The sequence below is a fragment of the Hermetia illucens genome, chromosome 1 (genome assembly GCF_905115235.1).
Source record: "Hermetia illucens chromosome 1, iHerIll2.2.curated.20191125, whole genome shotgun sequence".
Classification (NCBI taxonomy): domain Eukaryota; kingdom Metazoa; phylum Arthropoda; class Insecta; order Diptera; family Stratiomyidae; genus Hermetia; species Hermetia illucens.
Window position 1 is genome coordinate 6172991 of NC_051849.1, and position 17717 is coordinate 6190707.

A 17717-nucleotide genomic window follows, 5' to 3' on the forward strand; every position below is an offset into this window, starting at 1 on the left:
ATTGCTGTTCGTTAGTCTCGCTAAAACTCGAGAACGACTGAGCGGATTTGAAATGTCCGTGGAGGTCTAGGGAAGGTTTAACAGGTGAGAAAAATAATTTCCGGTAAAACCCTAAAAACGGCACTTTTCTTCTTCCCATATAAACGTTTTTTTCTATATAAAATTTAGAGTCAATTTGAACTTTATTGATATTCAATAAAGTTCAATGACTCACTATGTTCACCGGACCTCATATTACAACCAAGTGACAATCTTTTATTTCTAAAAAGACAAAAGACATCAAATGTTTCACAGCTCAGAACATGTTGTATTGGAAAATAGAATTTCTGTTTTTAGTGTTTTTGTTTCTCACCAGAATTTCCATAAATATTTCAAGACCAAACTAGACTACCTAGACCCAGACTAGATATTAAGTTTTGTTACAAATTAAATTTCTGAATGCAACGATAATATTTGACATTAGATTTGACAACCAACTAATATGTCAATCCATCCTCTTGCACTTTAGAACACGGAAAGAAGTATTACGATATTGCGCTACGATATCTATGAGTGCGTGAGAACTTTCTTTACTTTAGCGATCCTTTGTGATAGTGACATTCCAGTAAATGTGCTCTTTTTTTTTTTTGATATTTTGCGATTGTGACACTTTACTGCTAAGTGAGCGAAAAATTTTCTCACTTTAATTATTTACAATTTACGATGCCGAGAAGAAGACGACCTGACTTAGGTCGTCGCAGTCAATCAAATGTGCGAAGAGCTACCTCACGTGTTAACCACACTGATGACCAGAGAGAGACAGATCCAGAGAATAATCGTATTGCTATGTCAGAATTGTGTTATTTAGTGAGTGATAATGAAGTAGATAGGCTTGGAATGCAACGAGTTCGTGCACATCAAACATAACAACAGCAATCACGACATAATGAAATTGATCGAATCCACAGACGGAATGCTCCTGTGATTCTTGAACGAAATGCATTGCACTATGATCCGGCAATTGATTATAGTGCTGACAAATCAGTAACAATTAGGGAAATGAAAATAATTTGTAAATATTGTAAGGCGTTAAAATACACTCATGAATCTACTGGATTATGTTGTGCTGGAGGCAAAGTAAAATTGCCACAATTGTTCCCACCACCAGATCCTTTACGATCTTTAGTTTCTGGGATTGGAAATGATTCTAAGCACTTCTTGGCCAACATTCAGAAGTATAATATAACAGCTGTTTCCAGATGATATCATTTGGCGCTACACATATTATACAGGACAATTTCATGCCCACTTTCAAGGTTCTGGTATATAATATTTTTTTATAATATTCAATATGTACTAAAATGTATGTATCGGAAATAATTAATCGACAAATTTTTAAAAATTACAGATAAAAGGACAAAATTATCACTTATTGGGGACACTTTTACCAGTACCTGATGCAGATTATCAATTTTTTTGGTGCTCACAATCCAACAGTGAAGAGAACCATTGTCCATGAATTACAAATGTTTCTGCATCAGAATAACAATTTAGTAAACATGTTCAAAATAGCATTGGATCGCCATGGATAGCCATAATATTATCGTTCGAGCTGACAAATCGATTGAGGCAGTTCCAAGTCTGCTGCGTCAGCTAGTTCGAAATATGATAAATTTCTGTTTTTCTCAAATCGCTACACAAGATATTATCAAAACAATCAAAAGCCAGCAGCTTATCTGAATATATTACAAATATGTTGGTGCAGTTCTGATGCCTGTATCTTTAGCTTAATATTAAAACAACCGAAAACAGTCCATACAGCTGGTACCGGTCCTTGCTATCAATTTAAACTCAATTATTTCAAAATCGTCAGTTTATTCATAATTCAAACCAAAAGCCATAGAATCACTTAATCTATCCACAAACATTTTATCGGCCCCAGCCGCCGCCTCCACCTCCTCCCCATCCGCCGCCTCCACCACCTCCCCATCCGCCGCCTCCACCTCCTCCCCATCCGCCACCACGTCCGCCTCCTCCAAATCCGCCGCGTCCACCTCCTCCAAATCCGCCACGTCCACCTCCTCCCCATTGCCTTGCAGTGCGATCAGCAACATTTTCATGTCCTTGCTCATCGACGGAGAGTAAATCTTCCAAGTTTGCCTCTTGGTCTTCTGTCAATGTGGGAGCCCTTTGAGCTACTGTGAAAGCCACAAGGACTAGCAGAAACCCGAAAATCCACGTTACTTTCATCTTCTTTTGCTTAGGACCACGACACTGTAGTTTTAGCACTTCTTCAGGACTATATTCACAAGTGAACTGTTGCTTTCGTCAGAACCATTGCTTGCTTTTATATTGAATGGAGTACGTTTTAGAAAATCCAATAGATTGATATTGGGTGCCATTAAAAATAAATAACAGGTTTTAAGCCTATTTAGCTCAATTCTACTTCCCATCTTGTTACTGTTTTTTTTACCTTTTCGAACTGTGGCAGCAAAGCATTCTACTTCTATTACTTCTAAGTAATTTCATGAGACCAGGTATTGTTCCGCAGTTAATGAATCTTATTTCTGCGTTAGAAAGGTACACTTACCTACCAATGACAAGTGGGTCATTCACATAGCACATTACTTTTGAAATCTTTTTTTGTTTTTCGTGAAACTGGATAAGTTCTGAGAAAATATCTTTCAAGCGGAAACCAGAATTTGATGTTCATACATCGTACCAAACCGCAATCTAAGAATTTGATGGCTCAATTATTTTAATTCACCTGGAATTATAATATATGGCAATGCACCTAAATTGCATGTCTGACATGGAGAGGAGTATCAGCAGATTGGGATTTTATTCTTCAGCAGACGCCTAAAAAGATAAAAATCTCTTCAAATTAATCCAATTAATTTAGATATTTGTGCAATCAAATTTCTCATATCAATCAATCTGATGCAAGGCTGACGTTATTTTATGACTTCGTATATATTTTTAGATACATATTTAAAAATAAGCTTCAAGGTTAAGGAGGATAAGGCATTGACATCTCTTAACTGATTAATAAACTCCTAAAACTTTAGTGTTTCATGGAAAATTGTCGAAGGTCGAAAACTGCGAATAACCACTTCCACGTGTGTTGCTTCTCCACAAATTTCCTTCCCTTTATTTTCCATTAACACTCCATTACACAAACTTCAAAGTCTGGCTTTGGTGGTATCACCGGAACGATAAGAAAATGTCCAACGTTATCTCTGGAGGACCTCCGAGGATATCACCAAGGCGGAGAACTGTCAAAATCGACAAAAGATTAACAGTATCTCTACGCCATATCAAGAATTATTAATACCGAGGGATAACATCAAAATTAACTTTCATTCCGATAAGACACTTGAAACACAATGGAACAACGTGGGGAACTGGAATACCGTGCAATGACCTACGACTGAAACCATTAACTGATTACCTGGTGCATTCACGATCCCTCACAGGAAAAGGATTGAGCGCAGGAATCATTAATCATCATCAACGGCGCAACAACCGGTATCCGGTCAAGGCCTACCTTAATAAGGAACTCCAGACATCCCGATTTTGCGCCGAGGTCCACCAATTCGATATCCCTAAAAGCTGTCTGGCGTCCTCACGCCATTGCTCCATCTTAGGCAGGGTCTGCCTCATCTTCTTTTTCTACCATAGATATGTAGGGGTGTGACAATGCTGTCATAAGTTGTCATAGACATATCCGTCAACTGTCAGATCCTCTCGCTCAATCGACAGTTATAATTTCAATTCCGGGTGTTTGTAATTTAAGTTAAATAAAAAGTTTAATTGTTAGCTACAAATCGCGTTTAATTTATAAACGTTTACCCACAATAGCTACAGATATTGCCCTTATAGACTAGCCGGGCTGGATCATCCATATCCATACGAATTAAGAGACCCGCCCACCGTATCCTGGCAGGCAGCTCTTTCTTAACGAAAAGCTGCAGACGGAGAAGGATGAAGGCGAGTCTCCCGCGCCTGAAAACGGAACAAATTACCAACTGGTCCTCCAGGTTGCGGGTTGGGTAGGGCTGACAACCCTACACGGAAAACTGAAGTTACGAAGCCATAATAGGAGCCTCGGACTGGACGGATTACACAATGACGAACCTGGCAACGACAAAGGAATAACGATTTCCGCATTTTCTCATGGAAGGTGCGCTCTCTGTACAGAGATGAAGCTTCTGCGTAGCTAGCCGATACCCTGTTCCCATATAGGCCTGATGTAACAACATTACAGGAGATGTGTTGGACAGGGACCGGTTTCCTAGAGAAGGGTCGCTACACCATATATTATAGTGGCCATCCAGTAAACCATGTGCTCGGAGTAGATTTCTTAGTCAGCCAAAATATGAAACCTGCTTTTATTGGCTTTGAAAACATAAGCGAACGGCTATGCACTCTGTGTTTGCGAAGCAAATTTGGAAATATAAGCTTCATAAACGTTCACGCCCCTACAGAGAAGACTGCAGAGTCGGAGAAGGATACCTTCTCCTAGGCAGTTGAGCCTGCCCTCGAAGCCTCTTCCAGGTATGATCTCAAAATCATACTTCGAGATTTACAGTCAACTAGGGACGGAGCCCCTATTCAGGCGATACGTTGGCTCCCATAGCTTAGATAGGGATACCAATGATAACGGACTGCGGACTATTCAATTAGCAGTACCGCATGAAATGGTTGTTGGAAGTACCTGATTTGCGAAGAAAGCGGTCCTCAAACATACAGATGGGACCACTTTCAACCAAATTGACCACGTGTTGATCGAACGCCCCTCAGCCTTGATGTATGTCAGAACATATAGGGGGGGGGGGCCAATGTAGACTCGGATCACTATCTCGTTGGCATGGTGTTCTGAGCTCGAATAACAATACCACTTAGAATCCCCTCTGACAATCAGGTGAGAGTTAACACTGAAGCCATCCACTACACAGCCCTCGGCGACACCTATAAGAGGGAAATGGATGCCGCAATAACCGCAGTCAACAGAGGACCTGGAGATGAAGCATCAACAAATGATCTTCATAACCACCTGAAGAACGTTATCATTGATACGGCCACAAACATACTTGGCCCCAGCCGCAAAAGGAGTCGCAACGGCTGGTTTGACGATGAATGTAAGCTAGCAACGGAAGGGAAGAATGCTGCATACCGAGTAATGTTGCATTCTCAAAGTTCGCGGCCAAGCGCGAAGACTTATGACGAACTCTGGCGAGCGGAGAAGCGACTTCACAGATGGAAAAAGGAAGGCTGGGAGAACCAACAGGTCTGTGAATTCGAAAAGTACAGGAAACAACTGCACTAAGCACAGAAGGCGCAAGTTTTACGAACAAGTCAGCAGGATGGAATATGGATATGGAAGCCACCAATTACACCAAGTGGTTCATCAACTTGTGCTCAAGGTGCCTGACGACTGGCAAAGAAGCATTATGTGCCTCATACATAAAAGGGGAGATATACGCAGTGCAGTAATTATACAGGTATCACGTTGCTGACTACTATCTATAAGATATTCTCCGCTATCTCGCTAGGCCGAATAGCCCCACACACTCCACACTCAGAACCAAAGAGGCTTCGCTCTAGGCAATCAGCAACAGACTGTTCTGCTCGAAACGTCTCACCATAGGGTCAAAGCTCTTACTGTACAAGACAATGATCTTGCCAGTCCTCATGTATTCCTCGGAAACTTGGGTTCTTAGCAAGAAAAATTGCGAACTCTTGGCCGCGTTCGAGAGAAGAAACCTCCGAAGAATTTTTGGCCCCCTACATGAGGATGGACGATTCCATAGCCTACACAATCACGAAATCTATGAGCGATACCATGCCCGTTCGGTTGTGAATAAAATTCGGCTCAATAGGTTACTGTGGACTGGTCACTTAATCCCTATGGATGAGGATGATCCAACCCGAAAAGTCTATAAGGACAATATCTATGGTAGAAAAAGAAGACAAGGCGGACCTTGCCTGAGATGGAGCGCTGGCATAGGTCAGGACGCCAGACAGCTTTTATTGATATCTAATTGACGCAAAACCGGGATGTCTGGAGTTCCTTATTAAGGCAGCCCTAGACCGGATACCGGTTGTTGATGATGATGATGATGATATCGCTCCTCGAACTCAGGTCGGTTTCTTCAGCGCTGGGCGCGTCTGCTAGCTTTGAGACACTTTTCCCGGCATTCCTCAATTTCTGAATTCCACCAGAATTTGGGATTTCGTCATCCGAAGGCGCTACGCCGTGGCATAGAGGCATCACATGCCCGCTGTAATTTTTCCGCTACCTGTAAAACTTTTTCTTGTGCGCTTCCTGATAATTATGTATCATCAAGAGTACCTCCTTGAACATTTCTGTACGACATTTAAACGCGAGAATGTCTCTAGCAGTATTTGTCCCCTTGCATTTGTTTTTCTGCTTCCCCATTCTTCTGCCCATGAGTTGCAATCATCATCATCAACGGAGCAACAACCGGTATCCGGTCTAGGCCTGCCTTAATAAGGAAGTCCAGACATCTCGGTTTTGCGCCGAGGTCCACCAATTGAGTTGAAATCGCCGGCAATTATTTTGGAATTGTAGCCGTACTGGTTTCTCAAGCCATAAAGTGAATTCCTCCAGCGTGAGACTCGGGGCTGCTTGACAGCTATAGATATATATACCTGCTATCTTGGCACGTGTAAATCCGTCCTCTGGATGTTTTTTCACATCTTTTATAGCACGACTTCCGCAGCTCCATATCGCGGCTTTGCTGTTTTTATCACCGACCCATACTTCGCTATGCAGATTTTCATATTGTTCGCATGCAATAGCTATATCAACATTATTTTCGAACACGCTCTGGGAGAGCAGGTTTTGGGCCGCTTGACAGTGATTCAAATTTAGTTGCATAAACTTCATGTGTACTTATTTATGAACCCCTCTTGGAACACTGGGCATTTACTGCTTGCTGCAATGTGGACACTGATGCTATTTGTCATTTCGACACAGAACGCGCATTGTCTGTCGCAATCCTTCGCAAAACGGCCTTGTTCTCCGCACTTGCGGCACAGACTAGATCTGTCTTACGAGCTGGTACAGGCTTTCGCAATATGGCCGAACTGCCAGAACTTAAAACATTTATGCACTTGACTTTGCTCTCGTATTCGGTAAATCACCAATCCAAAACGAACTTTGCCTGCTGTTATCGCCTTTTTTGTTGCTATATCACCGTAGGCCTTCCTAAGTCGTAGCATGTTGACCTCGCTCGCTGATTGTAGTCCTAATTGAGATTGCAAGGCTTCACAGATCTCGGACTTCGTGGCGACTTCATCCAAGTCCTTGCATTCTCTCCCCACCGAATCTCTGCTCATTTTGATGGACTTGATGGCACTTCGATTTTTTTCCGTAGATCTTCGCCGACATCTTCGCCCGCTTTAAGCGTCAGCAACAGATCACTTTTCTGCGTACGTCTGATACTCGTAACATTACCACTTATTCGTTTTAAGAATGATGGGGTCTTAAGTCCGCATCAACATAATGCTGGACCGGACCAAATGGGGAGCAACTTACTCCCTCCTTCCTGGTCCACGGACCCCTCGCTTAGGGCTTGCATCCAAACTTTTAAAAAAGTCAAGCAACGACGGCTTTACGGTTTCTTACCAGGATAGAGGCAAATCTTCAGACGCTGCCTAACCTCTGCCCTGGGAGCAGCGTGACCGTAGCGGCTCGCAGATGTTGAATGCTCCCTTATATAGCCAGCTCCCAAGGCAGAGGTGAGGCAGCGTCTGAAGATTTGCCTCTGTCCTGGTAAGAAACCGTAAAGCCGTCGTCGCTTGACTTTATTACCACTTAGTTCAGCCAGGGAGGTATCCACTTTTACTTTATGCAAAATCTCTGCGTACATCAGCTCGCTGGTTTTTGTTATGATCAGCGCGTCCAGCCTGGCTCTCCTTTGCAACCGTTTTTTTACTTTCTACTTTCGTCCAAGCAGAGTCTTCGGCGCGATTAGTGGCCTTTTCCGGGTGGGCCGATAAGCTTCCGTCTCCTGTTTTCCTAGGTTGCGCCGGCATTGGTTCCTCCTTTTTGTGTTTTGCTGTCCGTTGCGATGATTGTACCTCTTTGTTGGGATCTCTTTGTCTCTCATTGCGCATTGCTGAGATGTCCCTTTCACTTTGGATACCTTCTTTGTCAAAAGGTTCTTTGGGTAACCATACGGTAACCATCATTTTCCATTGGCTGTTCGGCAGTATACCTTCTTCGCATGCTTTTACGTCCTTTTTAGCCTTAAAGGCCCTGATCCAATATGGATTGTTGCGTCAACGATTATTATTATTATTAGCCTTAAAGTACGTCGCCCTGATAGAACGCAACTGGTCTTTGATAGCGTGGTGGACATTATTTCGTTGACCAACGTACTCCATCAGATTTTTGGATCAATGATCCCAGCTGGGTGAACGCGTCAACTTCATTTAAAGAACTGACTCCACCCCTGCTGTTCCTTTGATCCGACATCTGTTTCTCACTCCAATTCGCTGGAGGCAATCACACTAATTGTCTATCTGTCTGTCCCTCACATTTTTCACGGAGACGAGACGGTTGTAGTGATTGACACCAAATTTGGTGGGCAGGTGGGAATTGTGAACGCTCATATATACAGTGAATTACATCATTCCAGGTCAAACTTAAAGGGTTCCCCATACTAACAACAACTCTCTTCCTCCACTCCCCTCCCGTTGGTGAAAGGAATTCCCTGACTTGAAGGCTCCCAAAGTCGGGAGAGCGGGAGGGCTAGCCCGAAGTAATGTGTCAAACGGTTCCAGGCTAGTTTTCTGATGACAGAGAGGTGTTTAATTGGTAGTCCGCCAACGTGCTGCTGCGGGAGTCCAACATTCTGTGCGTAAACGTATTCACCTACCCTACTCCCAAAAAAAAGGGGGGGGGGGGGATCCTCATAAATGCAAAAGGAGGGTGTAAATAAAATATAGTCATGTGGGGTATGAAATGAAGCCAGGTCTTGGTTAGTACTTTCCGAATCCGGTCTTAGTTTTGACATTTGCTGGAAAGGTGGGGAGTGCGGGTGGTTGACAGTGATCATTTCTTTAACGGACCCACCCTCAGAAACTACCCAATCAAAAAATCTGAAAAAATCAGGTGGTTCCTTAATCAACCAAAATAGTGCCAAAATCCTCTCTGTCCTCTAATGTTGTTTGAAGTTCGTTCCTTACATCCATGATTTTGTTCGGGTATTTTGCCATTCAAGGACCACGGCCATAGCAATCGCTAATATTTCGCTTCCCCTTACCGTCCTTTCCCATTTGAATTGTCCACCTACCTAACAGTAGACAGCTGTCGAAACCTTCGTAGACTCTAATAAATAGTCACCCCTGCTCATCTCCTCAGTTATACGGACTAACTCGGGTGATTCCCCTAGTTTAGGACATGCCGCCTTCATTTAACCACGGTTTGCTAGCCTCGAGATTGCAGCAAAGCGCCGTGTTAGATTCCTGAGCCCGCAGGAAGCGTTCACTTCAACCGACCAGTCACAATCCTACCCGGGGTGTTCCATCGATTTGTGTGGGTGGGAAGTGCGCTAACAAAGTGGTACAGATGGTTACTGTACCAACTTACGTCTGTTTCCTTTATCTTTAACCACATATTCAAATTTGTCCTTGCTATCCATTTAAACTCAATTATTTTCAAATTATCAATTTATTCACAATTCAAATCAAACGCCATAGAATCACCTAACCTAACCAAAAATGTTTTCTTGGCCCCAACCGCCGCGTCCACTTCATCCACGTCTACCCCAACCACCGCCTCCCCATCCACCGCCACCGCCCCATCCGCGTCCACCTCCACCGCCTCCCCATCCACCGCCACCGCCCCATCCACCGCCACCGCCCCATCCGCGTCCACCTCCACCGCCCCATCCGCGTCCACCTCCACCGCCGCCACGTCCGCCGCCCCACTGCCTTGCAGTGCGATCAGCAACATTTTCGTGTCCTTGCTCATCGACGGAGAGTAAATCCTCCAAGTTTGCCTGTTGGTCTTCTGTCAATGCGGGAGCCCTTTGGGCTACTGTGAAAGCCACAAGGACTAGCAGAAACCCAAAAATCCACGTTACTTTCATCTTCTTTTGGTAAGGACCACTACACTGTAGTTTTAGCACTTCTTCAGGACTATATTCAGAAGTGAACTGTTGCTTCCGTTAGAACCATCGCCTGCTTTTATATGGAATGGAGTACGTTTTGGAAAATCCAAAAGATGGATATTGGGTGCTAATAAATAACATGTTTGAAGACTATTTAATTCGATTCTGCTTCGAACTTTGTTATTATTTTTGTTTACCTTTTCGCGATTGCGCATCAAAGCATTCTACTTCGCACCAGGTAATTTAATGAGATCAGGTGTTGTTCGGCAGTTAATGAATCTTATTTCTACGATAGAAAGATACACTGACCTATCAATGACAAGACGGTCATTTACATAACACAATACTTTTGAAATCTTTTTTGTTTTTCATGAAACTGGATAAGTTCAGAGAAAATATCTTTCAAACGGAAACCAGAATTTGATGCTCACACATCGTACCAAACCGCAATCTAAGAATTTGATGGCTAAATTATTTTGATTCAGGTGAAATTATAATATAAAGCGCATAACTTGCATGTCTTGCATGCAGAGGAGTAGTATAACACGAGCCGCGGAATAAGCGGGGGAATACCAGCAGATTGGGACTTTATTCTTCAGCAGACACCTAAAAAGATAAAAATCTATCTAACCTTCAAATTAATTCAATTAATTTAGATATTTGTGGAATCTAATTTCTCATATCTACTTTGGACAGAGTTTCAAGTTTTACCAGATTGCACCAACCAACCTGACGCAAAGCTGACGTTATTTTATGAATTCCTTTATATTTTTAGATACATATTTAGCAATAAACTTCAAGGTTAAGGAGGTTAAGGCGTTGACATGTCTTAACCGATTAATGAACTCCTAACGCTATAGTCATCATCAACGACGCAACAACCGGTATCTGGAGGTCCATCAATTCGATATCCCTAACAGCTGTCTGGCGTCCTGGCCTACGAAATCGCTCCATCTTAAGCAGGGTCTGCCTCGTCTTCTTTTTCTACCATAGATATTGCCCTTATAGGCTTTCCAGGTGGGATCATCCTCATCCATACGGATTAAGTGACCCGCCCACCGTAACCTATTGAGCCGGATTTTATCCACAACCGGACGGTCATGGTATCGCTCAAAGATTTCGTCATTGTGTAGGCTACGTCCATCTTCATATAGGGGGCCAAAAATTCTTCGGAGGATTCTTCTCTCGAACACGGCTAAGAGCTCGTAGTTTTTCTTACTAAGAACCCAAGTTTCCGAGGAATACATGAGGAATGGCAAGATCATAGTCTTGTACAGTAAGAGCTTTGACCCCACCGTCTCGGGTGGTTCTTCCCATGATGTCGATATCGTCAGCATAGGCCAGTAGTTGGGTGGACTTAAGGAGGTTGGAATCCCTTGCATTTACCTCAGCATCACGGATCACTTTCTCGAGGGCCAGGTTAAAGAGGACGCATGATAGGGCATCCCCTTGTCGTAGACCGTTGTTGATGTCGAATGGTCTTGAGAACGATCCTGCTGCTTTTATTTGGCCTCGCACATTGGTCAGGGTCAGCCTAGTCAGTCTTATTAATTTCGTCGGGATACCGAATTCTCTCATGGCCGTGTACAGTTTTACCCTGGTTATGCTATCATAGGCGGCTTTAAAGTCGATGAATAGATGGTGCAACTGCTGTCCATATTCCGACAGTATTTCCATCGCTTCTCGCAAAGAGCAAATCTGATCTATTGCTGATTTGCCTGGATTGAAGCCTCTTTGCTATGGGCCAATGACGTTCTGGACGTATGGGGCTATCCGGCCTAACAAGATAGCCGAGAATATCTTATAGATGGTACTCAGCAACGTGATACCTCTATAATTGCTGCACTGTGTGATATCTCCCTTTTTATGTATGAGACAGATAATGCCTCGTTGCCAATCGTCAGGCATTGATTCGCTGTCCCATACCTTGAGCACAAGTTGATGAACCACTTGGTGTTACTGGTCGCCTCCATATTTAACCAATTCGGCTGTAATTCCATCGGCTCCTGACGACTTATGAATTTTTAGCCCATGAATTGCGCGGACTGTTTCTCCTAAACTTGGTGGGGCAGTATTTGTCCGTCGTCTTCAGTTGGCGGGACCTCAAACTCCCCGATGTTCTGGTTGTTCAGTAGCTCATCAAAGTACTTAACCCATCGCTCCAATATGCCCTTCTGTCGGAAATCAGATTTCCCTGTTTGTCTCGGCAGGATGAGGCTTCATCCTGCTGACTTCTTGGTAAAACTTCCGCGCCTGGTGCGGTTGCTCCCTGTACTTTTCTAGTTCACAGACTTGTTGATTCTCCCAGGCTTCCTTTTTCCGTCTGTGAAGTCGCTTCTCCGCTCGCGCGCTCGGCGCTTGGCCGCGTCCTTTGAGAATGCAACATTACTCGGTATGCAGCATTCTTCCGTTCCGTTGCTAGTTTACATTCATCGTCAAACCAGCCGTTCCGACTCCTTTTGCGGCTGGGACCAAGTATATTTGTGGCCATATCCACGATCACGTTCTTCAGGTGGTTGTGAAGATCATTTGTTGATGCTTCATCTCCAGGTCCTCTGTTGACTGCAGTTATTGCGGCATCCATTTCCCTCTTATAGGTGTCGCCGAGGGCTGTGTAGTGGATGGCTTCAGTGTTCACTCTCACCTGATTGTCAGAGGGGATTCTAAGTGGTATTGTTATTCGAGCTCGGAACACCATGCCAACGAGATAGTGATCCGAGTCTACATTGGCCCCCCCCCTATATGTTCTGACATACATCAAGGCTGAGAGGCGTTCGATCAACACGTGGTCAATGTGGTTGAAAGTGGTCCCGTCTGGAGAGGACATCGTATGTTTGTGAACCGCTTTCCGCACAAACCAGGTACTTCCAACAACCATTTCGTGTGACCCTCCTAATTGAATAATCCGCAGTCCATTATCATTTGTATTTTCGTGTAAGCTATGGGAGCCAACGTATCGCCTGAATACGGGCTCCTTCTCTACTTGGCTGTTAAAATCCCCAAGTATGGTTTTGATATCATATCTGGGACAGGCTTCGAGGGTTCGTTCTACTGCCTCGTAGGAAGTATCCTTCTCCGACTCTGCAGTCTCCTCTGTAGGGGCGTGAACGTTAATGAGGCTTATATTTTTAAACTTGCCTCGCAAGCGCAGAGTACAAAGCCGTTCATTTATGTTTTCAAAGCCGATAACAGCAGGTCTCATTTTTTGGCTGACTAAGAAACCTACTCCGAGCACATGGTTTACTGGATGCCTACTATAATATATGGTGTAGCGACTCTTCTCCAAGATACCGGTCCCTGTCCAACGGACCTCCTGCAACGCTGTTACATTAGCCTTATATTGGGGCAGGGTATCGACTAGCTGCTCATCAGCTTCATCTCTGTACAGGGAGCGCACGTTCCATGAGAAAATGCGCAAATCGTTATTCCCTTGTCGTTGCCGGGTGCGTCGTTGTATAATCCGTCCAGTCCGAGGCTCCTGTTGTGGGTTCGTAACAAGTTGTTTTCCGTGGTTGTCAGCCCTACCCAACCCCCAACTTGGAGGACCAGTTGGTACAATTTGTCCCATTTTTAGGCGCGAGTAATCTTGGCAATCGGAACGAAACTCAGCACACACAGTCGAGGAGTTACACAAACTTCAAAGACTGACTTGCGTGTGTATCACTGGGACGATAAGAAAGTGCTCAACGACATCCCTGGAGGACCTGCGAGGATACCATCAAGGCGGGGAACTGTCAAAATCTACAGAAGATTAACAGTATCTCTACGCAACATCAAGGGCTACTGATTCGGTGGGATAACATCAAAATGAAGTTTCATTTCGTCAAGGCATTTAAAACACAATGGAGCAGCAGAGGGGATTGGAAGACCATACAATAACGTACGACTGAAACTATTAACTGATCACCTAGTGCATTCACGGTCCCTCACAGCAAAAGGAGTGAGCGCAGAGATCATTGGTCCAAAAAAAATACTTCAAACCAATGGTAGGCGCACCAATATATTTCAGACCCAAATATACTCCATATACTTAAACCTTCAAAAAAACTGTAACGAACAGAATATTGACAGCGATATACACGTCAAAGCACGTATGTCCAACCAGACGAATTATAAACTATTTAATATAGGAATACCCTAATAATTTGAGTATGCTTACCTCGTATAATAACGTCTGGGTACTCCTGCCATATAAGAAGCTATAACACTGTTAAACAAGTAAGGGCCCTTCTGTAGAGTCAGGAAGGATTCATAGTCATGACAAGGAAAGATAAGGAACGGCTTAGCGAACTTTTCTGGACATGTTTAACTGAAATGTAACAGCCTCTTGGAAAAATGTGAACCTCGCCTTGAAAGACTTTAGAAATATAGTCGAAAGCAGGCTAAACTACCATCGAGAGAAGCTAGGGATATCTACGGACACTGTGGGGTGTGTGACGAAAACTATCTACATATTCTGGAACAATATCCGCAGCTTGCGCAAAGAAGACTAGTGCACCTGTCAGAATACTTAATACTGGATGCTAGCTTAAAATAGCAGTAGTAAACGTCCTAAAACTCTTTTTCGTTATGTACATGTATATACAATATATTAGGCCGCAGTGTAACACCCTTGTTTCTTTTTTCTTCTTCTTTAGCCTTTGCCCTGTCCACAAGCAGGGTCGGCCCGCTTGATCGGTTACGTCATTTAGTTCTATCAAAAGCCTGATCTGGATGCAATCGCGAGGCTTCCAAATGCCCATCCAGCGAATCAAGCCACCGTTGTTTCGGCCGGTTTTTTGGTCGCTTACCATGTCCACACCAATCTTGACAAGTGAATTCTCATTAACCCGAATTCCGTGACCATAACGATCGAAGACACCACGTTTGGTATCACAACTCCCGGGTTGTACACCGGATAGCTAACCAGTTAGAGCACAAGGCTGTCGTACGGAAAGTCTCGGTTCAAATCTCACTAGTGACAGTGGAGTTTGTATCGTGATTCGACGTCGGATATCAGTCGACTCAGCTGTGAGTGAGTACCTGAATCAAATCAGGGTAACAATCTCAGGCGAACGCAGTGCTGACCACATTGCCTCCTATAGGGTCCTGTAATCCGATAGTGTACTGTCACGGTCTTGAATAAAGTGCTCTAACACACTTCAAGGCCCTGATCCAATTGGATTGTTGCCCTAACGATTTTTATTATTATTATCACAACCCCCCTAAAGCCACTTATTACGGAGGGTTTTTTGAGGCCGGTGTAGGCAGTTTGAAACGATATATCAAAGAAATGCCCTCTACATCTATTATAGTTTATCTTCTAAAGAGTTGTTAGTTCATAAAACCGCAACGAAATGAACCCAAATATAATGCGCAACACAACCCATCGGCCAGCGCTCCTCAGGACCTCTTTGACAATGTTGTCTGGAGAGAGCTCCCTTGTGTCTGCATAAAGTTACTGACGAAAGCCATCCTACCTTTCACAATAGAAAAAGATACATTCGGCGTCGTCCGTCATTTCATTACAGAGCCCACAATCAGGAGATCGGGCCTTCACAATTTCCATGCTCCATGCTCCAACTTAGAAATTGGGTAACGAAGTAATCAATCCCACCATGCTTTCGGTTCAGCCACGGATGTCGATGAATCGCGCAGTCCATCTGAATCTTGGCACACTTTGCCAAGAAAGTTCATTAGCGAGGAGGGCAACGGAGATCACTTCCACAATAGCACTCAGGGCCGGTCCTGAGGCCTTGCGATAAGAAGACGCCACTCGTAAAGCTCTCCGTCTCCTTGTTAAAGACACCAGCCTATACCTCCGCGCCGTAAAGCAGAACGGACGGCATTTCCCCCAGAAGAGAAGACGTCTCCTGGTAGAATTAGGGCCCCCAATATTCGCCTTTAGCCGACTCGAGGCCAAGACTCCAGCTTCATCTGTGGCCGCTTTTGCTTGGATTTGTTCGAAGAAGCTCATCTTTGAGTCGAGCATTAAACCAATGTACTTAACCGCAAGCCATCATGCGCCTGTTCAACAGTGCGTCCGGCAACAAGTCCTGCAACGTCGTCCACCCAACCGAACAGGCCCGACTCTTCTGGAATATCCAGTATCAGCAGACTATCGTAGGAAGCGTTCCAGAATTCCGACCCTAGGATGGATCCCTGTATTGCTCCCGCCGTGATATCTATCCCCCTTTGTCGATCTAGCGTCTCGTAAAGCAGGTAAACCCTCAATACCCAAAAGAGATAGCTCGGCACATGAAATGAATTTTCTAATGCGCCTAGCATATCTGTCCATCTTACGGAATTGAAAGCATTTCTGACATCGAGCGTTTTGAGGAGCACTCTTCGTCGAGATAGATCAGCAGCTGTGTACCTCGGCTCGATGATGAGCTTTTCGAATGCTTTGCTGGCCGTGTCAAGCATAAACAGAGGTTGGTATACAGATAGCAACTCAGGGTCCTCATTTCCTTTGGTTATTTATACGAGTCTGGCCACCTTCCAGCGACAAGGAAAAATGTCCTGCTTCAGGCAAGTGTGGCCGTTGGTGGAGTACAAGTCTGTTAACTTCCGGTTGGTTACCATCAAGACCTGGCACCTTCGTGTTTTTCATGGTGGGAACTGCTTGTTTGAGCCCTTTTATTGTTATGTCAGACATGTTTCCTTTTCAGGCTAGATTCAGTGCTAAATACTACGAGCCCGGTTCTCACCGCCATTTCCAGGATCCGTTTCCCTCTCGCGTCTGACTAAGGCATGTCCCTTCAAGGACGCTAGCATTAAAGTCACCGCCTACCAGGATTCGCCTTTCCGTTCCCGAATCGGCGTCCTCTTATTGGCTAAACGCTAAAAAAACGTTATCCTTAAACTTCGAATCCGGGCAAAGCCATCCCCTCGCCTCGATATCGAATGCCATCCCGATCCCAGATGGCAGCGGTACCCAATAAATTCTTTGAGACAATATTTCCCAAGTTTCGGATGTTCCTTATAATGAATCAAAATCATTATTCCTTTTGGGTAATATAATATCGACCTTCATTCTGAGATTCCCAGTTTGTCATACGTTTCCAAACTTCTTTAAGTGTGGCTAGAAAATAAAATGTTGCTGAAACGGTTCGCAGCGGACCTAAACCAAGAGACTAAGATTTGGATCCTCACAATGGACGCACGTCCGAGAGAGCATTGGAACGCAGCAACTTTCGGCGAGTTGACTTACGCACAAACCCTCCAAAAAGAGGATCTTGTGACATGAAGCCCGCATTTCCTTTCTTCTCAAATTTGTTGGCTTGCCTGATATCCAGGCTGTGCTTATTCGTCAAAGAAGTCCTGGATGAAAAACAGCGTTTGTGATGGACCGAACTGAGCCGTTGTTTCATTGACGTCTACAATGCCTTCCTTTAGCATTTCCAACCACTACTCGTGGCACACTATCCGCTGAGAGAGTCGTCCACACTTTGAGTGCATGAGATTTAAAATATAAATGCTCAGAAGCGTTACTACCAATTGGCAAGTGCCTTTTCAGGATCGGAAAATTGGCACATCTAAATCCGCAAGAGAACTTTTCTCTTCTAATGGAGCATGCGTAGATGCTCCTTATCCGTCACGCTACTGCCTGGG

The 17717-nt window shown here is 44.3% G+C and overlaps 3 protein-coding genes across 6 annotated transcripts in view; 1 reads left to right on the forward strand and 2 right to left on the reverse strand.

Annotated features, from left to right (window-relative positions):
* Nucleotides 1–17717, forward strand: part of LOC119646304 (MAGUK p55 subfamily member 7) — a 172519-nt gene that overhangs the window by 53211 nt on the left and 101591 nt on the right. The window lies entirely within an intron of this gene.
* Nucleotides 1909–2297, reverse strand: LOC119646243 (protein FAM98B-like). Its single transcript, XM_038046636.1, has one exon. The coding sequence runs from the start codon at nucleotides 2227–2229 to the stop codon at nucleotides 1909–1911; it is 321 nt and encodes a 106-aa protein (XP_037902564.1). The 5' UTR covers nucleotides 2230–2297.
* On the reverse strand, nucleotides 9765–10103 carry LOC119646251 (neuropeptide-like protein 32). Its single transcript, XM_038046644.1, has one exon. It carries the CDS (start codon nucleotides 10101–10103, stop codon nucleotides 9765–9767), a length of 339 nt encoding a protein of 112 aa, XP_037902572.1.